Raw genomic sequence first — 27,711 nt, 5'->3', positions numbered from 1 at the left:
AATATCCTCAAAGCTATTTTGATGTTTGGATAAGCAGCTTGTAACCCCTACTTCGTAAAAAAGAGAGAGAGAGAGAGAGAGAGAGAGAGAGAGAGAGAGAGAGAGAGGTGTTCCTAGATATCCGAATGAGAATTTGACTCAGTGCTCTCCATCATCTCATTCTACTGGAATTTGAAAGCAGCTATTTCGTTAACTATCTCATCTGTATAAATATTTCTGTTATATTTGTCACTAAAATTTATGGCATATTTTAAAAAATAAGATATAGAGCTCTATTTTAATGCTTTCTTGGCAGGAAATTAAAGTGAGATGAAATGGTGTGTTGTACGTGGGATATGTTTCCCTTTTCACTTATTATTCTATCAAATATTTGGAAGCAGTTTCACCCCAGTCCCCAGTTGGCAGAAATTTCTGCAAAAATACATTTCATTCCATTTTAAAGAAGAATCATCAAGCTGACACTACTCAACTATAGACCTGTATTGGGCCAGTTCATTGTAGAATTCTGGAACACATTTTACACTCACATATGATCTTTTTGGAGACAATAGTCTCTTCTGTACGAATCAACATGGGTTCTACAAACAAAAATAATTTAAAACCCAGCTCGATCTGTTCATCCGCAAGACTCAGAAAGCAGTATATACTGGCAATGATTGATACGATGTTCCGTGACTTCCAGAAGGCCTTCAGTACAATTATGTACTATTGCCTAGTGAATAAAATATGAATGCATGCCAGATAAGTTTTGTGATTCAATTTCAGAGTTCTTAGTAAATAGAACTTGGCATATTCTTAATGGAGAAAAATCTTCCAGATGTAAAAGTAACTTTGGGTGTAGCCTAATGGAGTGTTATAGGGCTATTAATGTTCACTGTATATGATTAACCTAGTGTATAACAGAGGAAGTTCAATGTGGCTGCTCTTGGATAATGCTGTTGCCTACAGAGAAGACATAACACTAGAAACTGTGAATCAAGACTACAGAGATTCACACTTTGTATAGGGATTGGCAGTTGACCCTTACCATAAATAAACATAACATACTGTACATAAATAGGGCAAAAGACCTGTTATTGCTTGGTTACATGATTGCTGGACAATTGTTGGAAGCAGTCACAACCGTAGAGTATCTAGAAGTATGTGTATGGAGTGATATAAAGTGGAACTGTTATATAAAACTAATCACAGTAAGGCAGTTGTCAAACTAAGATTCTTTGGAAGAAGCCTCTGTAAATGTGGCCTGCCGAAGGAGGAGGCTGCTCACTGAACCCTTGTATGTTTGAGTATTGTGCATCAGTAAGAACCCCCTGACAGATAGTATTTAATAGAGACAGTCAGATGGGGGTATAAAGAAGAGCAGCATCAGCATGTTTTTTTTTAAAGCAAGAGTGAAATCATCACAGAGATACTCATGAAATTCCAGTGGCTGACAGTCCAAGAGAGACGTTGTGGATTACAGTGTGATTTACTTTTAAAATTCCGAGAGCATACAGTCATTGAAGAGTCAACTGATGTGTAGCTTTCTCCAGTGTATACCTCACAAAAAGACCATGAAAGAAAAGTTGGGGATAGCTGACCTTGTACAGAGGCTACATGATGGGAACAGGAGTGAAGGAATTGACAGTGGTAGCACAATATTCTCCACCTGCACAGTATTTGGTGGCTTGCGAGTGCTGATGTAAATGTAGATATATAGCATATCTGGGAAGAAACTTTGAAGGGATGTTACATACTGATAGTTGCCCAACACAAATTGATGCTGTCAAGAATATAATTGTACAGAGGTTGTGGTAGTGGTGCAAACTGGATGTACAGGCGTAAGTGACCATGACACCATACCTGCTGAAACTTGAAGTTTTTCTGAATTATTAAGTTATTGTTAGACTTGAGATGTTATTTTAGGTGCTTAAAATTCTTAAAAATGTACATCACAAACTTTGTTGTTAATGTCACACTTTTCTTGCAGATGTTATCAAAGTTGCAATGCAAGAGACGAATACTGCTTACAGGAACACCAGTACAGAATGACCTTCAAGAGTTTTATACCCTAGTTAATTTTGTAAATCCTGGAGTACTTGGTCCATTGTCAGGTAAATACAAGTTATTTTGGGTTGAATGGTGGGAAATTTTAAGCCATTATTATTGTTGTAGTCTTCAGTCTGAAGACAGATTTGATGAAGCTCTCCAAGCAAATCTATCCTGAGCAGACCTCTTCATCTCTGTGTACCTGCTGCAGCCTATCTCCATTTGTAGCTGCTTGCTGTATTCATCCCTTGGTCTCTCTCCACAATTCTTGCCCCCAACTCTTCCTTCTATTACCAAACTGATGAATCCTTGATGCCAAGATGTGAACTATTAAACAAAACCCTTTAGTCAAGCTGTACCATAAATTTACATTCTCCCCAGTTTGATTCATTACTTTCTCAATAGTTATTCATTCTTTACATATAATCTTCAACATTTGTCTGTAGCACCATATTTCAAAATCATCTATTCTATTTGTATCTGAACTGATTTATTCCATGTTTCACTTCAGTACAAGGCTGCATTCTATACACATAATTTCATAAAAGGCTTCCTAACTCTGCAATTGATATTTAATATTTTTCAGAAATATATTATCTCTATTTCAGCCATTGTCTTTATTTTGTTGCCCAAGTAGCAAAATGTGTCTACTACTTCTTGTATGCCATTTCCTAATCTAATTCCCTCAGCATAGCCTCCTTTAATTTGGTTACATCCCGTTACTTTTATTTTACACTAGCTGTTACCCACTGCTTCACTCACGTATCAGTAGTTTTGTTATGATGAGTGATGGTGAGTAAGCAGGCTAGTAATTTTACAAGGTATCTGTGTCTGTTATTTTTCTGTTATGTCACATCACATTATATTTTCTAACTGTGTTTAAAAAATGCCTTGATTCATTACATTTTTGATCCATCCCCCTATTATGGCTAATTTATGATCAACATATTCAATCAATAGATCATAATCAAACACTGCCTCACCAAAAGCCTCCCACAGTCCAAATGTGAAGGTACAACTCTGTATTAGTCATACAGCTTTTAAACGATTACTTTTGTTGTGAGTCCTCAAACATTTTGGAAGCTATAAGAGACGCATGATGCTCAGCGTCTAAAATGTGACGGGCTTGTGACTGTCCTAATGTGTCTGTAGCGCTTAATGCCACCTGACATTCTGCATGCAAGTTCTGGCAGACATGAGATTGCTCTGAGGTGTGATAGAGTCAAGTAACTTTCGTAGCTTGAGCTATTTAGAACTATGCACTAAATCAGACTTAAGTTTGTGAGGCTTATAGTAACTGTTTTAACTATGGTTTTTGGGCATACCATCCTGTTTTATTGTTGTATCTTCACCAAAACTCTCCAGCACTGCCAGGTGGTGTAAGAACTTAATATCATAAAACACTCTCACAGGAACATTGGATTTGAACTGTTCTCAGGATGGCATATAGACACTAAGAGCTGCCGACCACAGCACTAGTATCTTCTGCATGCCACTTACATATACCAATTGAGAAATAAGATATAACTTTCTAAAGTAGCCTATGGTCTTGCTCAGAGTTCAAGGCATCTCCGTACCAGATATCATTGAAATCAGTTTTGCGGTAGAGTTGCAAAAAAATAGCAGAGTGAGTTACTTTTGCAGTTAATAATATTGGTATTATTATGGAAGTATGGATTAAACATATTGATTATGTTGAATCATATGTAGAAACAGATCATCCAGTAAAACCATTTTCAAAAATATGATAAAAGTTCAAAAGTGAAAGAAGAAATCGCTTTTTCAAAGAGTAATTATTGTTCCATATTCTATGTTATATTCTTCAAATCAGTAAATATGTTGTACAACAAACATTCTGAAGTGACCTATGTTCTTCCTCAGCATTCAAGCTATCTCCATACCAAATTTTATCAAACTTTGTTCAGCAGTTTAATCATGAAAGTGTAACAAACAGAATTACTTTCACATTTATAATATTATTATGGATTTATTGATCATTTTATAACATACTTTTAAAACAACTACTTTCAAACTCCTTCATCGTATCTGATGAATTAGGCCATTGGCAGAAGTCCCAAATTTTTATTTTTCCTCCCTGAATTTTAATACTTTATCCAAATTTCTCCTTTGTTTCCTTCAGAGTTCGCTCTATTTACGGTCTGAGTAACATCTAGGATAGATTACAGCCCTGTATCATTTACTTCTCAACTACCGCTTGCCTTTCAGGTCCTTCGACCATTGTAACTACAGTCTTGTTTCTGTACAAGTTGTGGATAACTTTTTGCTCCCTGTATGTTATCCCTGATACATCCAGAATTTCAAATAGTGTATTCCAGCCAACATTGTCAAACATGTTCTCTATATCTACAAATGCTATAAGTTTACGTTTCTTTAGCCTACCTTCTAACATAAGACATAGGTTCAGTATTGCCTCACATGTCCCGCCATTTCTCCAGATCTCGTACTGATCTCCCTTGAGTTGGCTTCACCCAGTTTTTCCATTATTAAGCAAATAATTAGGATCAGTATTTGTCAACGATGCCTTTTTAAAGTGATAGTTCAAGAATATTCACAGCTGTCAGCACCTGCCTTCGTAGGAAATTGGAATTGTTACATTCTTCCTGAAGACTTGAGAGTATTTCACCTATGTCATATACATATCTTGCACACCAGGTGTAGTAGTTTTGTTATAGCTGGCTTTCCCAAGGATCTGAATCGTGCTACTATTTCTCAGTAATCTACATTACATCTACATACATACATACTCCAAAAGTTACTGTACAATCAGAGGCACCCACATGGAATGGTGTGTGTGTGTGTGTGTGTGTGTGTGTGTGTGTGTGTGTGTGTGTGTGTGTGTGGAGGGCGGAGGAAGGGGGGGAGGGGGGGGGGGAGTGCGGGGACACCTGTCCTCTCCTGGAATCTGTGTAGAGGCATTTATTCATTACAGAATTCTCTGCAGATTAACATTGCCTGGCGTGACGGGAAATATTATGACTTTAAAAGTGAGTACTTGTCTTGGGATTTTTTTGGCTTATAGCCTCTCACGAGAAATTAATCTTCCAGGCGTTGTGGCAGTTTTGGGACTGTGCTGCAGTGAAGATAGATACAAACCTTTACAGAATAATGCTGAAATAGTGTCACTAATCACTTCTGTCTCTTTCTTGTACAGCCTTTCTTTTTGAGCTGCAGGGAGGGACCAATGCAATACCATGAAGTGCAAATTTCGATGCAACATAAGAATGGCAACAGTATACTGAATGTCCCTGTCATCCATCTCCATCTTCCTGAAGAACTGAGTAACCAATTGAAAGGAAAATGAAACAGTTCTGTACTGGAGAGAAAACTGACAAGAAATAATAAAAAGAAATTGAAGCCGACATTGAAAAATTTCATTAAACAGATGACAATTGTGCTGGGCAACAAAATTGACAACTAGCTTTGTGGCAGTGTGAAGCTAATATTAGCTCTGCACTTGAAGAAAGTAACAGGAATTAATTGTTTGGGGAGCCAATGTTAAATGTATTAACTCCATTTCTGACGAGGAATTTTTAAAAGTACGTAAGTTGGAAGATACACTTCAGAGGCCACAGATTGTATAATGACATTGCTCATATTTCTCTGACATCCCGCTTGGCTGATTGCTATTCCATCTCTGGCTCATCCCATCCACCATGGGATACTGATTTCAAACACCCACCTTCAGCAACACAGTGCGCCTAGTACATCACCAGTTACAGGTTACCATTGCAACAATGAGAGTAGTGCAAGCATTTTAGTGAGCTGTGTCTATATTGCTTTCAGCCAATCCTTTTGAGAAAATTTTGGTGGTAGTGTTGTGTGCAATGTGAGTATTTATGAGCAGTTTGATATTTGGTTTATTGGTACTGTTGTAGGGCATTCAACACTGTAATTGTGAATAGTCGATTTAGACTAGTTAAATGTTATCATCTTTATCATTGAATGCCTGTTTGACCAGAAGCCTGGAGGCTAACATCCCTGAATGGTTTAGAAGTTTTAGCGAAAATTTAAACATTAAACTAGATGAAACGAATGGAAGTATTAAATCATAGAATGCAAGTATAAATTCTCTACAGAGTTAAAAGAAACTAAGACTGATTTAAATGATGGTATCCAATAGCAGGATTTTCAATTAAATCGGAAATAAAATGAGCTAACACTAATCTTGAGCATAATAAAATAGAGATAAATGATCAAACTTTGCAATTACAGATGACAAAATGTGTTTTAAGAGGGAGTCAAATGATGGAGAACTTGAACAATATTATTTGGTTCACAGTCAGGTTAATGAACAATCGAGGGAAGTAAATAGTGATTTAAAACAAATGAAATATTTAGGTGAACAAAAATTGCATGAAGTACATAATCAAATCTCAGGCGTGCAAGTATGGTTAAATGTTTTAGAGCACATATGCTGTATTTTATCTCTTTATCAGTCTGATTTTTGGAGATCAGTATTCCCTTTCACCTGCTTAATTTGGTGCATTTTTATATTATATATATTTCATATTATCCAAAGATTTCTACTAAGTTTTCTCTTTTTAGCTACTGCATTCTTTGCTACGTTCACTATTTTATGTCTCAAAGCAACCCAAAGCATCTTCTATTGTACTCCTTCCCCCTGTTCCAATTGTTACCTAATGATACATGCAAAATTCCCAACAACCTATGGTTCTTTTAACTTATACAGGTCCCATCTCATTAATTGGCTCCTTCCATGCAGTTTCTGTAGTTTTAATGTGCAACTCATAACCAATTAATTATGATGTTCAGTTATGCCCCTGCAAATATTTTTGCAGTTTAAAATGCAGTTTTGAAGTCTCTGACTTGCTATTATGTAATCTATGTGAAACCTTATTGTGTCTCCAGGTCTCTTTCACATATACAGTCTTCTTTCAGGATTCTGAAACCAGGTATTAGCAATGATTAAATTATACTCTGTGCAGAATTCCACCTGTCATTCCTTTTTCCTAGTCCATATTCGCTTACTAGTTTGCCTACTCTTTTTCCTACCACCAAATTCCAGTCACACTGAAATATTCAGGCTTTTGGATAAAGTCCTTTCTCAGAAGAAAACTCTCACATATTCACACACCAACAACCTGCATGCCCATGGCTATTGTCTCCAGGCACCAAAGTCCACTATGACTATGACTGTGACTTTGTCAAAAAACTTTAATTTGTCTGTATTATTTTTCATTGTACATGTCTGCGACATCTTGACGCCTGCTCTATGTGGGGAGTAGCAATCTATTTTTTCCATATTGTTGAGTATAAGTTTCTTCATCAGCTATTATTTATGTCACAAACGTTGATAATACTCTTTTCTTGTTCAAATGTGCAACAAATACACTACAAAAATTGCCAATTCTGTTTCCTTATTGCTCTTTACACGTTTATACTGAATGTTCATTAAGTTGTATCCCATAGAACAAACACACTGCATCCTGTTTTTTTACCGCCTTTTGACAATAGGTGCAGCAGGTGACTAACAGAAACAGTGTTGCCATTTAACCCAGTGCTACTAACTTCATCCAGTCCATGCTAAATGCTGAACGTATATTGATTTCCTAGATTTAAGTGAATTTTGCCAGTGATAGGTGCACTATTCCCTCTGTTTGAGTTTCCATGCTAGCATGTTCAACACTTTGATGATTATGAGTTTGGTGCATTTCCAGTCTTGCAGTTGTGTTGCTTTATTATTGTTGCTGTGTGTTTGTACAATTCATGAAATTGTAACAATCAAACCTGATAATAATTAGGGCATGAATTTCTGATCTCCATTATTTTTATAACAAGCTTCAAAATACTGAACCTCAATTACCAAAGAGTCTGTGGAAATCAAAATGTGTCTCAATGATTTTAATAAATACGGGATGTTCAAAAAGTCTTTCCACAGTGCCATACGATTGTTAGCCGTGCATGCCATATGCCGCAGTGAATATACCGAATTGAAACTCAGTGAAATACAAGTTATTAATTTATTGAATATTCATCTTTACTCACAAATTTTCACATTAAATGTTGAAAGTGTCCTCCCTGTTGTTGAATACACAATTCAATTCGTCTAATCATGTTTCCAAACACAAGCTGTAACATTTCTTTCGTAACAGAAGCAGTTAAAGTGGATATTGCAGTTTTCAGTTCATCGATTGATTTTGGATAGTTTTTAGAGAGAGTTGCTTTCGCTGCACCCGAGAAGAAAAAGTCAGGTGGTAGGTTAGGCAATCACCAAAAACATCAGCAAGCAGTGACATTGAAATAGGAGCTGTATGCGCAGTTGCACCATCTTGTTGAAAATAACCATTCAGTATTTCACTTAAAACAAGTTCTCCTATGAATGGGTACAGAATATCACTGCAGTATCAATGTGCGTTTATTGTTTCCTTGAAAAATATGGGACCCACAATCCAATGTTTAGAAATTGCAATCCACACTCCTGCTTTCACAGAATGAAGTGGTTCCTCATGAATACACAATGGATTTGCAGTACTCCACATACGAGAATTTTGCGAGTTCATGTACCAGGATAAATGAAACCACGCCTCATCAGTGAAAAACGTTTCATTAAGAATATCCCTTCCATTTTGTTGAATGAAATTTTTGAACCATTGACAATAATGCAATCTCTTGCCATGATTAGTATTTTTCAGTTCTTGCACAACTGTCACTTTGTATGGGAAAAGTTCTAATTTTTTCCTTACAGCTGTGTGGGCTGTTCCGACACTAACATCGATTTCCTGGGCGAGTTTTCTTACTGACTTGTTCGGACTCATGGGGATTTTATTCTAAATATCGAGTAGTTTATCCTTAGACAAAACGCTAGGATGACCACTTCTCGGTGCATCTGTCACTGAACCCGTACTTCGAAATTTGTTAATCAAATCTCACACAGTATCACGATGTGGGAGTGTTGTCTCCGGGAAAACTGAATTAAATGTTTGATGAACTGAAACTGTGTATTTACTGCCAGCTTTGAACACTTGTTTGACTAAAAACACACGTTCTTCAATGGTTATCATTTTAACAGTGACAAAAATGAAACGAACCAACAAAGGAACTAAACTGAAACGTTCACGTCAACATGTAACGACACACACCAACGATACTACTGACACTGGCTGAGATAAATGAAACAGTGGAGTGATGGGGGAGTCCACTTGAAGGGAAGTAACCCAGGCAGGCGAACAATCATACCGCATGTGTGGCTAACAATCGTACGGCACTGCAGAGAGTTTTTTTGAACACCCTGTATATATATGGTCCACACCATGATAGAAGCAAGGACATTACACACACACACACACACACACACACACACACACACACACACACACACACACCTCAGCTCATGGTCTAATGGCTAGCGTTGCTGCCTCTAGATCATGGGGTCCTGGGTTCAATTCCCTGCCCGGTTGGGGATTTTCGCTGCCTGGGGACTGGGTGTTTGTGTTGTCATCATCATCATCATCATCATCATCATTTGTGATGGGCTAGATTGGATTGTGTAAAAATTTGACTGTGTAAAAATTGAGACTTTGTATGGGTGCTGATGACCGCGCAGTTGAACACCCCACAAACCAATCATAATCATCATCATCATCATCATCATCATCATCATCCTCATCATCATGGACACAAATGTAATCTCTACATTTGTGTGAGCCTTTCACTTTTTTGAGTCAGTTACTTTCCTTATGAAGACAATCGTAGATATTGTCTAACACCCATGTTTTCATAGATAATTAATTAAGTGCACCGACATCCTTTATTTTTGAATACTTTGTAATGGTATATTTCACTCTATTTTTGTTTTTTGTGTTCTTTCCATTCTATATTTGGTACCTTACATTATGCATTCTCAATAGAACTATTTTCAGTGGAATGACTTGAATTTTGTTTGGTCACCTCAGAGAATACGTTAAGTGTATTATGTAAATTACTTTTGTATCACCACATTTGCCCCATGATGAAAATTCATAAGAACTTAAACATAGTTCTCAAAGCTATATCAGTTATTTTAGTTACAGAGTTACCATACTACCTGGGTGGTTTCATTTGGCTACCTGTTTTCCTCGAAGATCTCTAGTTACAGGTACAACTCTTAATTGCCTTTTCTTACAAATGCATTTGACTTTGAACAATTTGTCACAGGTATCTGGTCTCCATCACTTCACCACCCCCACCACCAATGCTACCACAGTTATCACAGAATAATTATGACACAGAAGAACTCTTCTCAACGTTTTGACCCCACTACGTTTCTAGCATTTGTAGACTTAGAGAAAGCTTCTGACAATGTTGATTGAAATACTCTCTTTCAAATTCTGAAGGTGGCAGGGGTAAAATACAGGGAGCGAAAGGCTATTTACAATTTGTACAGAAAGAAGATGGCAGTTATAAGAGTCGAGGGGCATGAAAGGGAAGCAGTGGTTGGGAAGGGAGTGAGACAGGGTTGTAGCCTATCCCCGATGTTATTCAATCTGTATATTTAGCAAGCAATAAAGGAAACAAAAGAAAAGTTCGGAGGAGGAATTAAAATCCATGGAGAAGAAATAAAAACTTTGACGTTCGCCAATGACATTGTAATTCTGTCAGAGACAGCAAAGGACTTGGAAGAGCAGTTGAATGGAATGGACAGTGTCGTGAAAGGAGGATATAAGATGAACATCAACAAAAGCAAAACAAGGATAATGGAATGTAGTCAAATTAAATCGGGTGATGCTGAGGGAATTAGATTAGGAAATGATACACTTAAAGTAATTTAGACAAGAAGAGAATAGAAACTTTCGAAATGTGGTGCTACAGAAGAATGCTGAAGATTAGATGGGTAGATCACATAACTAATGAGGAGGTATTGAATAGAATTGGGGAGAAGAGGAGCTTGTGGCACAACTTGACTAGAAGAAGGGATCGGTTGGTAGGACATGTTATCAGACATCGAGGGATCACCAATTTAGTATTGGAGGGCAGCATGGAGGGTAAAAATCGTAGAGGGAAACCAAGAGATGAATACACTAAGCAGATTCAGAAGGATGTAGGTTGCAGTAGGTACCGGGAGATGAAGAAGCTTGCACAGGATAGAGTAGCATGGAGAGCTGGATCAAACCAGTCTCTGGACTGATGACCACAACAACAACAACCAGAGACTTGTCATAGCCATAAACTCATTTCCTTTACACATATGCTTTTTTTACACAATTGCTGTTTTTGCACATTGTCTACTGAGTTTCGATTGAAACTTTGCTAACAGACTCTTTGTATCTGAGAACGACGTCTAACTTTCTTAAAATTCATTTCTCATATTTGATACACTACCAGTAACTTAAATCTAAAGAAACAATCAATATTTTCTCTCAGGTTCATGAGATTTTAAAAAAGCTATAAAATTTTGTTCTGCTGTCTTGTGTATTGTTGGCTTACCTGTGTATTAAGTACTTATACTTCATAATGGTCCCTGATTATGTGATTTCACTTCAAATCGTGTATTTTGACTGTTCATCATCATTCTTAGATTTTAGGAAGATCTATGAAGCTCCAATTGTTGCCTCTAGGCAGCCAGAAGCAGACACTGAAATCCGTCTGCATGGTGAACAATGTGCTGCTGAGTTGAACCATAAAACCGGTTGGTTCATCCTACGCCGCACACAGGATCTGATAGACAAAATTTTGCCAATAAAACATGAACTGGTTCTTTTCTGCTGCCTGTCTCAACTACAGGTTTGTTCTTTGTTCCTTTTTGTGAGTACTTCAACATATTATGAGTATATAGATATATATATTGTTAACACTTATCTGAACACTTCTTAAAAAAGGAGATAATTCAGAGGCTTCCTTTACCAGGATACAGGTTGGCTGGCAGCTTTTCTAGGAGCTCTTTGGGGTGTGGGGGAGTAGCCATGTATGTGAAAAACGGCATCCCATTTGAGTCAATTGATGTTTCAAAGTACTGCACTGAAAAGGTGTTTGAATGTTGTGCAGGTGTGGTTAAATTTAACGGAGCTAAACTTCTAACTGTTGTTATTTATAGAACCCCAGACTCCGATTTCACAACTTTTTTGCTAAAGCTAGAGGAGGTTCTTGGTTCACTTTATAGGATATACAAAAAGTTAGTTATATGTGGTGACTTCAATATTAATTGTATAAGTGATTGTGCAAGGAAGAGGATGCTGGTAGACCTCTTTAATTCATATAATCTTATGCAAACCGTATTCTTTCCAACGAGAGTGCAAGGGAACAGTAGAACAACCATAGACAACATTTTTGTTCATTCCTCATTACTAGAAGGGCATTCTATTAGCAAAAAGGTGAATGGCCTTTCAGATCATGATGTACAAATTTTAACTCTAAAAGGTTTTTGTGCTGCAACACATGTTAAATATAGTCATCAGCTGTTTAGGAAAGCTGATCCAGTTGCTGTAGAGACCTTTGTAAACCTTATCAAGGAACAAGAGTGGCAAGATGTTTATAGCGCTGATACAATAGACGATAAATATAATGCTTTTCTCAAGACTTTTCTCATGCTCTTTGAAAGTTGCTTTCCGTTAGAACGTTCAAAACAGGCAGCCTGGGTGGCTGACTAGAGGGATAAGAATATCTTGTAGAACAAAGTGGCAATTATATCAAAATGTTAGAAACAGTCAAAATCTAAATGCAGCAGCCCATTACAAACAGTATTGTAAGGTGCTTAAAATGTTATTAGGAAGGCAAAAAGTATGTGGTATGCAGATAGAATAGCTAAGTCTCAGGATAAAATTAAAACCATATGGTCAGTCATAAAGGAAGTGGCTGGTCTGCAGAGACAGGTCGAGGATATAGAATCAGTGCGTAGTGGGAATGTCCGTGTTACTGATAAGTCACATATATGTACACTATTTAATAATCACTTTCTGAATATAGCAGGTGAACTAAATAGAAACCTAGTCCCAACAGGGAATCATATAGCGCTCTTAGAAAAAAGTGTTCCGAGACTTACCTGAAATTCTCCTCCATGATACTGACAAGAGGGAGATTGAGTTAATAATTCAATTACTAAAGACCAAGAACTCTCATGGGTATGACGCGGTATCTAGCAGAATACTGAAGTGTTGTTCTATGTATGTTAGCCCAGTACTTAGCCATATCTGTCACTTTTCCTTTAGGAGTGGTCGGTTTCCTGACTGATTAAAGTACTCGGTAGTGAAGCCACTTTATAAAAAGGGAGACAGGGATAATGTTGACAATTTCAGGTCTTAACTCTCACCACTGACAATGCAGTGTCCGATGGACTTCACATAATGACCAAGAGAAGCAGCATTTGTATAAAGTTGTCAGTGCTAACAGACAAGCAACAATGCATGAAATAACCACAGAAATCAATGTGGGATGTACAATGGCCATGTCAGTTGGGACAGTGAGCAAAATTTGGTGTTCACGGGCTATGGCTGCAGATGGCCAATGTGAGTGCCTTTGTTAAAAGCACGACATTGCCTGCAGCACCTCTCCTGGTCTCATCATCATATCGGTTGGACCCTAGATGACTGGAAAATCATGGCCGGGTGAGATGAGTCCCGATCTCAGTTGGTAAGAGCTGATGGTAGGATTTGAGTATCGGACTCCACTAAGTCCCTAAGTCCACCCTCACCCCCCACTTCTGGGTTCGAGGTTGGAATAGGCCTGAGGTATTCCTGCCTGTCATACGGAGCGCCTGACAGGAATCTCCCACTGTATGGCCTAATATGTTTATGTTATGGTCCACGTTTAAGGTTTGAGCTCTCCACTGTCCAAATTATTTCGAAGTGCAGGCCATTTGGGGAAGGACGTATTACATGGTGCATCATATATCCCTTGTGCATTATGATATATTCTACACATAATATTGTCATGGCACTGCAACTCCACCTATTTGGGCAAGGACATCTTACGGGGTGCATAATCTCCATGATTATCCTGTGTCCTCTTTTGCTCCCATGGAAAATATTGAATTTGCCACACCCAGTATCCAGTATGGTAGCCAGTCCATCGTGCCAACGTGGAGGGCTCGTCATGTACCGTCTTGGTCGCAGCCCCTTGCGTACGCTGCTAATGCCTGAACTGCAGCCTCCCCATGTATGCAAAGGAGGAGATACCCATTGTCTTGGGGGTCAGGACTCCCGGCAACAGCTATTGTGCCAGGGGGCCTTTGCTGTGGCTGAGTGGCACTCTTGGGGAGAGCCCCTCATCGGAGTGCATGGCATCAGGATGGATTCCCCACCAATGAAGTGGACCAAGTCATCTGTTCTAGGGGACTGAATGGCCCCAGCAGTCTCTAAGAAAGGAAAAGTTAAATTTAATGCTGAGAAATATGACCCCAAATCATTCCCCTCCCTAGCTACATCATGGGAGGGACTGGGACACAGAAAGAAGAGCGCCATATTTACCTCATTATTTAGAGTGCAACAGATCTGATTGGAACACTTTTCTGGCTACAATGCCTCAATTGTTTGTTGACCACCTGGAGGATAAGTTTGGTGAACTGACAGCACTGTCCAAAATGCGCAGTGGGTCAGTCCTTATTCTCACAACGTCCTCAGCCCAGTCACGAGCATTACTCGTCTGTGACGGGCTGGGTGATATTCCCATTTCAGTCACTCCCCACAAAAGCCTCAACATGGTTGAGGGAATTATTTTTCATCATGACCTGTTGTAGTCCGACGATGAACTACATACAAATTTAGAATGATGTGATGTTCACTTCATTCAGCGTGTCTGTAGGGGACCTAAGAATAATACGGTTGCCACTGATACCTCATTCTTGGCCTTTGAGGGTGATTCGTTACTTGAAAAGGTCAAGGTGATGGTATACCAATGTGACATAAAACCGCACATCTCTCCCCCTATGTGGTGCTTTAAGTACTGGAAATTTGAGCACATGTTCTCCCAGTGCAATTCCAGCACCACATATTGAAATTGTGGACGTCCACTACATCTGAATACTCCATGTATCCCTCCTTCTATGTGTGTCCGCTATAGAGAGTACCAATCCTCGTGCTCGCTGGACTGTACGGTACTCCAAAAGGAGAGTAAAATTATGGAATACAAGATCCTGGACAGGCTACCTTACCGAGAGGCTAAGTTCAAATACAAAAAGTTGAACCCTGCTCGATTGTTGTCATCTTATGCTGCTGCCATGCCGATTTTGCCCTCATTGGCGATGGTATAGTTTAGTTTAGTTATGTCATGTTCTGTAGATCATTTTCACTATTATTTTATCAATATGATGTGGAACAAGTCGGATTACAAGATATACAGGGTGGTCCATCTGAAGTTTTGGATGAGATTATCTTGAAAACTATACATCAGGTAAAAATAGTGGATAAGACAAGTTTGTAAGCTCAAAGGGGGACATCAAATGATAATACACGTGACCTCCAGCCCCCGCCCCCTTTGTTGGGGCAGGGGAGCAACTTTTAAATCTTAAATGGAAACAAAAAGTAATCAAATTTTTTCTGAAACATTTTTTTAAACCATTGCCAGATGGCACTGAAATCAAGAAAAATTAAAATTGGGGAAGAACTCTGATCTATTTAGAATGATCCGAGAAGGACGCATCAAACTGATACAAAATGTGCACCAATTTTTTCATTACGCCAAATTAAGCTATTTTTTATTACAAAATTAATCCTATTCACCACAGTTTTTGATGGAGGGAGGCGGAATGGTATTAAAATCTCGTTAGGGAACTCTTCACAATTGCATTATTCACCCGACTGTGGCGCTACCATGGTCAAACTGTGAACTATGGTTCAGTATAAAGGTCGGTGCAATGTGATCAGGCATCACTTCTTTTTCAGATTGTGAACTCTAAACATCAACTGACAGAAGTAAATTATTCTTTAGTGAAACATGACTCGCTATCCTCCTACAGATATTGTTGATATGATGTTAATTTTAGGTGAATGCCTTAACAATTATGCTGCAGCTGTGCAATTGTATGCGGATTGTTCCCCAAACAGATGACATCCAAGTGAAAACACTATTCTAAATTGCACTCAATGAGCTCGAAATGGATACATGCACCGTCCACCTCATCATCGAGAATACAATGAAAATGATGCTCGTACCCTTACTGTTCTTGCCTGTGTTCAACTGGATCCCTAAATGAGTAGTCGTGCGATTCAGAGACAAACTGGAATACAGAAATCAACTGTTTTGAGGATTTTGAAGGCACATAAATATCATGCATATCATATCACACTGACACAGGCATTAATGCCGAAAGATATGCAAATACACGTGCATTTCTGCCAATGGGTCTTGGAAATGATAAGAGGTGACAATGATTTTTTTAGATACGTTATGTTCACCAATGAAGCCACATTCAAAAACAATGGTGAATTAAATCGTCATGATTGTCATTATTGGTCCCCTGTCAATCCACACTGGCACAGATCTGTTGACAATCAACACAAATGGTCGTTAATGGCCTGGTGTGGAATTTTAAACGGTTACTTGATAGGACCGTATTTTTTGACCAAAATGTTACTGGGGAATCTTATTTACAACTTCTCCATGATGATTTGTTGTAGCTAATGGAAGATGTTGATTTAGAAACTAGGCAACGAATGTGTTCCAACAGTACGGAGCAGCTCACCATTATGCTACAAATGTGTGGAACGTTAGCCTGGTGGGTGGATAGGATGTGGCGGACCAATTCAGTAGCCTCCGCATTCACCAGACCTAACATCTCCTGATTTTTTTTTTCTTGTGGGGTTATTTAAAAAATATTGTTTATGACAAGCAGCCCACAACCCAAAACGATATGGAGCAATACATTCGAAGAGCATGTGCAGCCATACCACGGGATGTGCTGCTCAAAACTGTGGACAACTTTCGCAGACGATTGACTTTATGCAATGAAGCATATGGGGATAATTTTGAACAATTTCTTTGTGGCTAATTTCATTAATTAAACACCTCAAATTGTGAGAGGCAAGGGGGCTCACACTAATGAAGCACCACAACATGTGAGAGGCAAGAGGACTCACACTAATGAAGCACCCCAACATGTGAGAAGCAAGGGGACTCACACTAATGAAGCACTCCATGGGAACATCATTCTACTACGTCCTTGTTGTTGTTCCCGGGTAACACTAAAAGTAGGATACAGTACATTTTGTACAAAAATAGCGTAATTTGGCGTAACGAATGAATTGGTGCACATTTTTTATCAATTTGGTGCGTCTTTGTGTGATAATTCTAAATAAATCAGAGTTCTTCCCCAATTTTACTTTTTTCTTGATTTCGGTGCCATCTGGCAAAGGTTTAAAAAAATGTTTCAGACAAAACTTGATTACTTTTTTTGGAGAATCCGAATCTGCAATGAAAAATGGGTGTTTTCATTTAAGATTTAAAAGTTGCCCCAACAAAGGGGGCGGGGGCTGGAGGTCACGTGTATTATCATTTGATGTCCCCCTTTGAGCTTATGAACTTGTCTTACCCACTATTTTTACCCGATGTATAGTTTTCAAGATAATCTCATCCAAAACTTCAGATGGACCACCCTGTATATACACACATGAATAGTGGTAGTATTAATATTACTGAAATTATTAGTTCTACACATTCAACTACATTTAGAGGTACAATTTTTTTTCTTTTTATTTTTTTATTACTGGTTCTGAAACAGAATCTTGTCCACGGTATAGAAGGAGTTATCCAAAAGAAATGATTTTAAACGAGATTTAAAACTTGTTCTGCTACCTGCCAGACACTTTATGTTGTTGGGCAAATGATCAAAGATTTTTGTTGCTGAATATTGTACTCCTTTTTTGAGCAACTGACAGCTTCAGTAATGGATAGGAAAGGTCATTTTTTCGTCTAGCGTTGTACATATGAACATCACTGTTCTTCGTGAATTGAGATGGATTATTTATAACGAATTTCAGAAGCGAATACATGTACTCTCTGCAGTTAAAGTACCTAACTCCTTGAATAGGTGCCTACATGATGTCTTCCAATGAACACCAGTAATTATTCTCACTGCTCTCTTTTGTGCAATCAATACTTTATGTCTAAGTGGTGAGTTACCCCAGAAAACTATTCCATAAGACATTATTGAGTGGAAATACGTGAAGTACGTTAGGAGGCTGATCTGTTTATTACCAAGATTAGTAATTATACGAAGAGCAAAAGAAGCTGAACTTAATTGTTTGAGAAGCTCAGTAATATGTTTCTTCCAGTTCAAGTTGTCATCAATGTGAACACCCAAAAATTTGGAGAGATATACCCTGTTAACTGAGCCCTGTTCATATGCTACATCAATTGTCGGTATGACTCTATTCGAATTACAGAACTGAATGTAGTGAGTTTTTTCAAACTTAAGGGAGAGTCCATTTTCTGAGAACCACTTAATAATTCTTTGAAAGACATCCTTAACAATATCTTCAGCTGCTTTTTCTGGAATGGGATTTATTATTACACCCGTGTCATTTGCAAAAAGTACTAGTTCTGCTTGCTGAATGTTAAGTGAGAGGTCATTCTCATGAATAAGGAACAGCAGATGACCCAAAATTGAAACCTGTGGGACTCCCTTTGTGATAACTCCCCATTCACTAGAATTTACCACCCTCCCAACATTATTTGTGTTATTCAGCACAACTTTTTGCTTTCTGTTTGTTAAGTATGATTCAAACCAGCTGTGTGTATGGGCTTCAATTCCATAAAACCTGAGTTTTTCTTAGAATGTGACATGATCCATACAGTCAAATGCCTTTGAAAGATCACAAAAAATACCAACTGGCGATAATTTGTTATTTAGGGCTTGTACTATTTGATGAGTAAATGTGTAGATAGCATTCTGAGTCAAGTAACCCTTCCAGAATCCGAATTGTGACATGGTGATTAAATTATTTTCACTTAAATGTGAGACTACTCTTAAATACATAACTTTTTCGAATATTTTAGAAAATGAAGTCAGCAATGAGATTGGTCTATAATTATTTAAGTCACTCTTGTCCCCTTTCTTATGAAGAGGTTTGACAATTGCGTATTTCAATCTGTCTGGAAAAATTCCCTGTGCCAGCGAAGCATTACATATATCACTAAGGACTTCATTTATTAAATTAGAACAAAACTTCAAAATTCTGTTAGAGTCTCCATCAACACCACATAAGCTCTTGTTTTTCAGTATATTTATAATTCCCTTAATTTGCTCCCTGTCTAATTCTTCTCCAGTGGGCTCTCAGGGCTGCCTGTCTACATCCCCCCTCCAGGTGGTCGGGACACATATTTTTCTGTTGCTCTGAAAGGTTCTACTTTCGGAGCACCGCCCCTAACAAACGCCAGGGACACTGGTCCCTGTCCCCCACTTGCCCCCTTCCAGCCTCCCCCTCTCTTACCCCCCCCCCGCCCCCCCCCCCCCCGATCCAGCTCCTCTTGCACCGAAGAGGAGCCACTAGCTTCTGATTCTGAAGGGCTTCACTGTCTTCCTCTGTAACTGAATCTACTTCACAGAAGCCCTCCCAGCAAGCCCCTAAAGAGTGACGAGAGGACAAACAGGTGTATGTAGTGAATCTGTGCCCCTTCAAACGCCTTTAAAAGCTATGGGTGTCAGGGTGAGGACAACACAGGAAATTACCACCTGCAACGTCAACTTCCTCCAGATGGTGAATTGCTACACCATATATTGGGTGTACTTATTTCCTAACTCCCCATCCTTTTCTACTTCTGGGTGGTTTTAATACCCATAACCCTTTTTGGGGTCGAACCAAGATTACTGACTGCAGTAAAGATGTCAAGGATCTGCTAACTCAACTCAACCTTTGCCTCGTTAATACAGGTGCCTCCACTCATTTCAGTGTCGACAGTTCGTGGTCTAGTGGCTAGCATTGCTGCCTCTGTATCACAGGATCCCTGGTTCTCTTCCCGGCCGGGTTGGGGATTTTCTCTGCCTGGGGACTGGGTGTTTGTGTTGTCCTCATCATTTTATCATCATCATTATTTGTGATATGGCTAGATTGGACTGCGTAAAACATTGGTGTGTGAAAAAATTGGGACTTTGTATGGGCACTGATGACTGTGCAGTTGTGCCCCACAAATCAAACATCATCATCAACAACTCATTTCAGTGTGGCACGTGGCATGTACTTGGCCATTGATCTCTCCATTTCCATTCCTGACCTCCTACCATCTATCCAATGGAGAACTCATGAAGACTTGTGTGGTAGTGACACTTGCTGCTCCTCTTGTCTCTTCCCCAGTGTCACTCACCAGGATGCTTGCTCAGAGTGGCTGGGCCCTTAGCAAGACTGACTTTTGTGCTTTCATCTCTGCGACCACCATTGGAGCTCCATTGCATGGCAACATCGATGCGGTGACATAGAACATTACTACCACCATTTCTGCTGCAGCTGAATTGGCCATCCCTTGTTTGTCAGGTTGCCCCCGGCGGAAGACAGTGCCCTTGTGGTTGCCAGAAATCACAGATGCCATTCAAGACCATAGGCCGGCCCTCCAATGTCATAAGCGGCACCCGTCCCTGAAGCACCATATTGTCTTCAAATGACTCCTGGCCTGGGTCTGTCAACTCATCAAATGACAGAAGCAGAAATGTTGGGTACAATACGTCTGTACCTTCAGAACACAAACCTCTTCTTCCCAGGTTTGGACTAAGCTAAGACACCTTTACAGACATCAGACTCCTGCAGGTATACCTGGGATTTCCACACATGTGGTTATATACACTGACCCAGATGCAATCGCAGAGTGTCTTGCTAAGCGTATTGCTCACACCTCTGTATCTGAGGATTACCACCCCACCTTTCATCTCCTAAAACAGTGGGTGGAACAAGAATACCTATTTTTTGCTCCATGCCACCCTAAGCCTCTTCAGTGAGTGGGAATTTCTTGGTGCTCTTGCCGATTGTCTTGACACATCCCCTGGACCAGACTGCATCTATCCATGCATATGTCAGCAGTTTACCAGGGCCACATTGTTGCTGTCTTCAAATACTTCTGCAGTGATGGTGAATTCCTGTCACAATGGTGAGAAAGTATAGTCATTCCAGTGCTGGAACCTGGTAAGGACTGCCATGAAGTTTTTATCGCTTAATCTAATGGTGGGAGTCCGGCCTTCTCTCCCAGGCCTTTACCCTCTCTGTTTTTTTTAACTCTTCCTCACTCTTTCTTTGCTGTTTTTTCGCCTTGATGTTCGTCTGTTCTCTATTTGTGTTTCTTTAGCCTTGCATTTTTCGGCTGGAGATTTTAGTGTGATGGAGAGTGGCTGGCTCATCCTTTTATATTCTTGTGATCAGCCAGCCCAGGCCATCTACCGAGCGAGGTGGCGCAGTGGTTAGCCCACTGGACTCGCATTCGGGAGGACGACGGTTCAATCCCGTCTCCATCCATCCTGATTTAGGTTTTCCGTGATTTCCCTAAATCGTTTCAGGCAAATGCCGGGATGGTTCCTTTGAAAGGGCACGGCCGATTTCCTTCCCAATCCTTCCCTAACCCGAGCTTGCGCTCCGTCTCTAATGACCTCGTTGTCGACGGGACGTTAAACACTAACCACCACCAACCACCAGGCCATCTGCTATACTACTTTAATACCTTTCACTGCTTTTTTTCCTTTTTTGTGTATGTTTTCCCTTTTTTGTTTGCTGTTTTTGATTTCTCTTTAATTGTGGTTCCCAGTTAGTTTTATGCCTTTTTTTTTATTTCCCCCAACTCCTTTTGTGAAAGGTTTTAACCCAAGACCTGTTTGCATGAGGAAAAAGGGACTGATGATTCTGTAGTTTGGCCCCTTTACTCTCCAAACCAGACCAACCAACCAACTCAAAAAGCCATGGACCCAAGTTGTCACAAGGCACTTTGCAAGCTGGTGGTGGCTCCATAATGGCATGGGCTGTGTTTATGTGGAATAGCCTGGGTTCTGTGGTCCAACTGAACCAACCATCGCATGGAAATGCTTATGTTTGTCTGCTTGGAGACCATTTCCAGCATCCTGTTCCCAAACTATAATGGAATTTTTATGGATGACTGTGCACCATGTGACTGGGCCACAGTTGTTCATTATTGGTTTGAAGGGCAAATGATTTGGCCACCCAGATCACCCAACATGAATCCAGTCGAACATTTATGGTACATAATCAAGAGGTCAGATCGTACACAAAATCCTGCACCAGCAACACTTTTGTAATCACAGACAGCAGTAGAGGCAGAATGGCTCAATATTTCTGCAGGGGACTTGCTTGTTGAGTCCACACTATATCGAGTTGCTGCATTATGCTGGCAAAAGGAGATCCAACACAATGTTAGGAGGTATCCCAAGCTTTCGTCACTTCCGCGTACAGGGTGACTTTTTGATGTGTATGGAAAGTGAAATGACACACAGGTAATGCTGAAAGGAATCTCAAAATTTAGTACCATTTTCACCGAACTAATACATACAGAACTATTGCTGCTTTTCTGTGGCTCACAAACGAAAGTTCAAAGAACTCAGGGTTCAAATGTAAAATAGCCTTATTATAAATATTGTGTGAAGCTGCTTGAAATGAAGCATTTTTGTAGCAAAATGGACAAAATATTCTAGTTGTAAACCAAATGAAATAAGGTCTTAAACTTTGGAAAAACCATACTTCCTCCAAGCTTAGCTGGAATGTTACTTGACAGATGTCTTTGATTTGATTTGACATACTTTTCCTTGAGTATGTATTGTCAACGTAACCAGGAAGTGTAATACCTGCTGCTTGTTTTGACCTTCCAATGGGGCTGCCAGTTTCAGCCACATGTGGTTTCCAACGGTCATTGCAATAAACAAAAACCGTTAATGTTAATTATTGACTAAATGGTTGGAAAAAAGGAATAGGAATTTTGATGTGTAAATTCGCCGTATCTGTTGCAGGTGATATTTCCATACGTCTCCAAAAGTCACGCTGTATAAAGTTTGCAGACTGGCAGCAATGCAAGCTTGTTGAAAGGTGGGGGAAGTACACTCTTTCCATCACAAGGGTTGGGAGTTCTCATGAGAAATCTTAACATCTAAAAATATTCTATAATGCCGACTTAGTTTTAGTTTTGTGTGTCTCTAGGCACATTGGTGACAGTTCCAACGACATTTCGCCCCCTAGGGTTTGGGACAGAGTGCAAAACAGTAACATATCAGCATATTTATGTAGCATCAGAAGTAATTTTTATATAATATTAGGTGCACATATAACTTGCTATCTGAGGAAAAAAATACTGTGACAGTAAGACACTCCTAGCACCCATATTATTGAGGGTACATTGTCAAAAAGATTTGTGCCAGGGTTGATACACCTCTGCCGAGAGCTACAAGGGTAGTAGGGTGGACGGAGAGTGGGAAAGGGGGGGGGGGGGGCTGAATCTAACTTGTCTCAGCATGGCCAATCAGGTTAAACCTTGATCCCCATCTGGTTACCTTTGACTTGGGTTTTTACTTACTGACTTAATGCTTGCTGCTTCACCTGTGTGCATATACATTGCATGCATTCCACATATATTTAACATGCTTCACACATGTGTGTCTTGAAATTATCCCAGTGTAAAGAGTATACCAGGAAGTTTTGGGGTTGCAGCTGTCTGACATCTACTTCTTACCACAATATTTTGGCTGACAACCATTCGGTCATCTTCAGGTGCGTGTTTTACACTGAAGATTGCTAATTCCCTTTGCTAACTTTGTAGCAAAAACTGGCAAGGAGACGCAAGTGCTAAGGCAGCTGCTACATGTGCAACCTCTGATGTGTTTCGCACCATAGGTGGAGCAATATTTCAAGAGGGTGTGAAACTCAACAGAGGTTGCTCATGTAGCGGCTGCCTTTGTGCATGCATCTCCATGCCAATATTTGGTATAAAGTTAGTGACGGGAACTATAGTGCATTCCACGAACTGTGGCAGTTGGCACTTGTCGAGGCATGGATGAGGTTGCGGTGTTGATGATTCCAAGCGACAGCTGCATGCTTGTGCCTTCCACTTGACGAAAGCGTATATGCTGCAAATTAAGTCTCTCGCTTCCTTAGGTGGAATGTATCACTTACGACCAACACCTGCAATGACAGCTCAGAACAAATGGAACAAAACTTCACTGAACAACTCACTATGGTAATGTTTAATGTTCGCGTTCGCTGTGGAATTCAGAGTAGAGCCCTCAGAACACTACTGAACGCTCATTGGCTGTTGGAGAATGCATGATGTAGGTGTGCAGAACAAGCCTAAACTCGACGACCATCATTTGTGACTCCAACTATAGCAGTCTGCATTGCAAAACACTACCCAGAATATGGCCGAATGGCTGTCAACCAAAATATCATGGCAAGAAGTCGATGTGATCCTGCTACTATCCCGAAACTGCATGAAATACTTCACATACATTTTTACATGTATCCTCTGTAAGTGTACTGAATTTTTGCTTTGCAGTTTCATCTGAACCTGAGGAAAGGTTTTAGGACACTCATTTTGTTACAGTAATTTTTCCAATATAGCACGTGTTACATGCACCTAGTTTTGTAAAAATTACTTCCAACATTACATAAATATGCTAACATGATACTTTTTTCCACCTTGTCTCACACCCCAGGCATAAAATGTCATTGGAACTGTCATCAATGAACCTGGAAAGACACAAAACTAAAACTAAGAAACTAAACTCATTCATTACATAATATTTTTATATGTCATGGCTACTTACCTGCACCCTGTCTCCTAAGGATGGAAAGGGTATATTTTCCCCCACAACATTGTTATAGAAATATATGTGGCTGAAACTGTTTTAGTCATTCCTGAGTTATGCTTCGATGTTACTCACTTTTAACCTCTGACCCTACTCTTATGGAAAGTAGATGGTTCTTATCCCCACAGTGCTTCTGTTCAGTAGTAAGAGATATGGGTACCAGGTTGGTTTAAGCAACCAAATGATTTAGGAGATGTGGAATGTTCTTACTTACAAACGTACATCCATCCATCCATCCATTCATACATACATACATACACTGATAAATCAAAACATTATGACCACTGGCCATGACGAAGTTGGATGCTGCCTGGTGGTGTTGCGTGCATGTGACACGGTAAAAAAAGTATATGGGCGGAGCAGACAAGGATGGGGTATCATCCTAGCAAAGATATGGGCTGCAGATGGAGAAATCCATTAAGATAAATGACTTTGACAAAGGGCAGATTCTTATTATGCAGAGCCTGTGAATGAGTATCTCAAAAACAGTGAAGCTGGTTGAATGTTAACATACTGCTGTCATAAACATCTATGGAAAGAGGTAGGAGAACCCTGAAACTACCACTAGGTGTTAAATGATTGGACGTCTATGACTCTTCACAGAACATGGGGTTTGGAGGCTTGTCTACTCTGCAAAGTAAGATAGATGGTGATTTGTGGTATCTTTGCCGAAAGAACACAATGCGGGTGCAAGCACAAATGTTTTGGAGGACACCATTCATCGTACGTTGTTGAACATGGGACTCTACAACAGACCACCCCTACGTGTTCATGTTGCCCCAGCGACATCGTCAGTTACAATTGCAATGGGCACGGGACCATCAGTCAGTTACAATTGCAATGGGCACGGGACCATCAGAATTTGACCGTTGATCAATGGAAAATGTGTTGGCTCTTTGAGTGAATCACAGTTTTGTTATATTGGGTTGACAATCGTCTCCACAAACGCCATCATGAGGTCAGCTGTGGCTTGAAACATGCAGTGCACTGTGGATGCTTGCTGGTGGGAGCAGTATTATGCTATGGAAAACATGCTCCTGTGCTTACATGGGACCTGTGGTACTATACTCTAGTCATCATAAGAATAAACCTGATGCAAACAAACACAAACGCTGTGATTGGTCAGAAGCCATATCACACATACACTGGTGGTGTTACGCTCTTGGAAGTAGGTCCTACTTATGTATTAGATACATTATTACTAAGTTACGTTAAATGAAACTTTAAGATGTTCAAATGTATTAACAGCTATCAACGTTTTTCTTAGTTACGCTTTGGTTATGTACTTTTTATTTCAAAAAGCATGTATAGTCACAGCCTCTGCACTGTTGTGCTCTGATTGTCGCACTGTTAATATGCAATATGACAATGGCTGAGGCTGCGACCTGTTCTGTAATGAAACATGCGTATGGAACATGATTAAAAAGTGTTTAGAAAGAGGTTCTTCTTAATGTTTGTCATAAATTTGCAGAAATAATCAGCTTTTAGGTTTTCTGAGGCTGTGTATTAGATACAGTTGCAACACACATACAAGTTTATGTACAGAGGAATCGGTAGCATAATAGCTTCGTGAGTTATTGCAGCACATGGTTCTCTAGTTCAAGTCTTGTGTGAGTCAATTTTTTTTCTCATTCAATTTGAATTACCTACATCTCATAATTGTAAAATTTATCATCATTTTTTATGAATAATGCATGTCTTCTTTTTTTAAATTACATATTGCATGCGAAATTCCTGTTTTCATTTCAAATATAAATTCTCAGTTATCGTTATTTTATGAAAGACTGTTAACAAAGGTTGCTTAAATTAAGGAAACATTACAATTTAATTTTGTAAGGCAAAAATGGGAAACTAAATGCTTTTTATTTGGACTATGTCCATTGTTTTATACCACAGATGTGTCGTAGAAACGTGAAAAATAATGTGTCATAGAAACATGGGAAACAATCATTTTCACAGCATCGAGCACACTGTACAAGTGCTGCATTTTTACATTTGCTACTGTACCATTACAATATGAACCCAACAGAACTGATCTGGAGCCAAGTTAAGGGATTTGGCCTGAGAAATAACAAGAGGCGTTTTCATCACTCTTTTTGTGATTATAATACAACGTCAAGTGAGAACGAGAGCATTTTATGCTTTCTGTCTGGTCACTTAAGAAGCGCTTGGTAGTGCTGGAGTTTTGCAGAATATTATTTCATTCTCTTTAAAAACTAACATCTACATCTACGTCTACATGGTAACTCTGCAGAGGGTTCATCGAACCATTTTCATACTGCTTCTCTACCATTCCAGTCTCAAATGGCGTGTGGGAAAAAGGGACACCTAAATCTTTCCATTCCAGCTCTGATTTCTCTTATTTTATTTTTCTCCCTATGTAGGTGAGTATCAACAAAATATTTTCGCATTCAGAAGAGAAAGTTAGTGATTGAAATTGCGTAAATAGATCTCACTGCAAAGAAAACCGCCTTTGTTTCAGTGACTGCCATCCCAACTCACGTATCATATCAGTGACACTCTCTCCACTATTGCACGATAACATGAAACGAGCTGCCCTTCTTTGCACTTTTTCGATGTCCTCCATCAATCCCACCTCTTAAGGACCCCCACTGCGCAGCAGTATTCCAACAGAGGATGGACAAGTGTAATGTAGGCTGTCTCTTTAGTGGGTTTGTCACGTCTTCCAAGTGTTCTGCCAACAAAGCACAGTCTTCGTTTCGCCTTCCCCAATTTAAGTTGCTCGTAATTGTAATTCCTAGGTATTTAGTCGAATTGACAGCCTTAGATTTGTGCAATTTATCGTATACCCAAAATTTATCGGATTTCTTTTAGTACCCATGTGGATGACCTCACAGTTTTATTTCTTTAGTGCCAATTGCCACTTTTCACACCATACAGAAATTCTCTCTAGGTCATTTTGTAATTGGAATTGATCGTCTGATGATTTTACT

At 39.4% G+C, this 27,711-nt stretch overlaps 1 protein-coding gene across 6 annotated transcripts in view; it reads left to right on the top strand.

Moving 5' to 3' along the window:
* Positions 1-27,711, top strand: part of LOC126253094 (DNA repair and recombination protein RAD54B-like) — a 357,224-nt gene that overhangs the window by 178,589 nt on the left and 150,924 nt on the right. For all 6 annotated transcript variants that reach the window (XR_007545901.1, XR_007545900.1, XM_049954200.1 and 3 more), the window contains 2 exons: positions 1,970-2,093; positions 11,564-11,769. Coding sequence is in view for 4 of the 6 variants with exons in the window: in XM_049954200.1 (XP_049810157.1) it covers positions 1,970-2,093; positions 11,564-11,769 (330 nt within the window). In the remaining 2 variants the exon portion in view is untranslated. The remainder of the gene's footprint in view (positions 1-1,969; positions 2,094-11,563; positions 11,770-27,711) is intronic.

This window comes from Schistocerca nitens, chromosome 4 (assembly GCF_023898315.1).
Source record: "Schistocerca nitens isolate TAMUIC-IGC-003100 chromosome 4, iqSchNite1.1, whole genome shotgun sequence".
Lineage (NCBI taxonomy): Eukaryota > Metazoa > Arthropoda > Insecta > Orthoptera > Acrididae > Schistocerca > Schistocerca nitens.
Note: the sequence above shows the minus strand (reverse complement) of the source record. Positions and strands in the feature narration are given on the sequence as shown.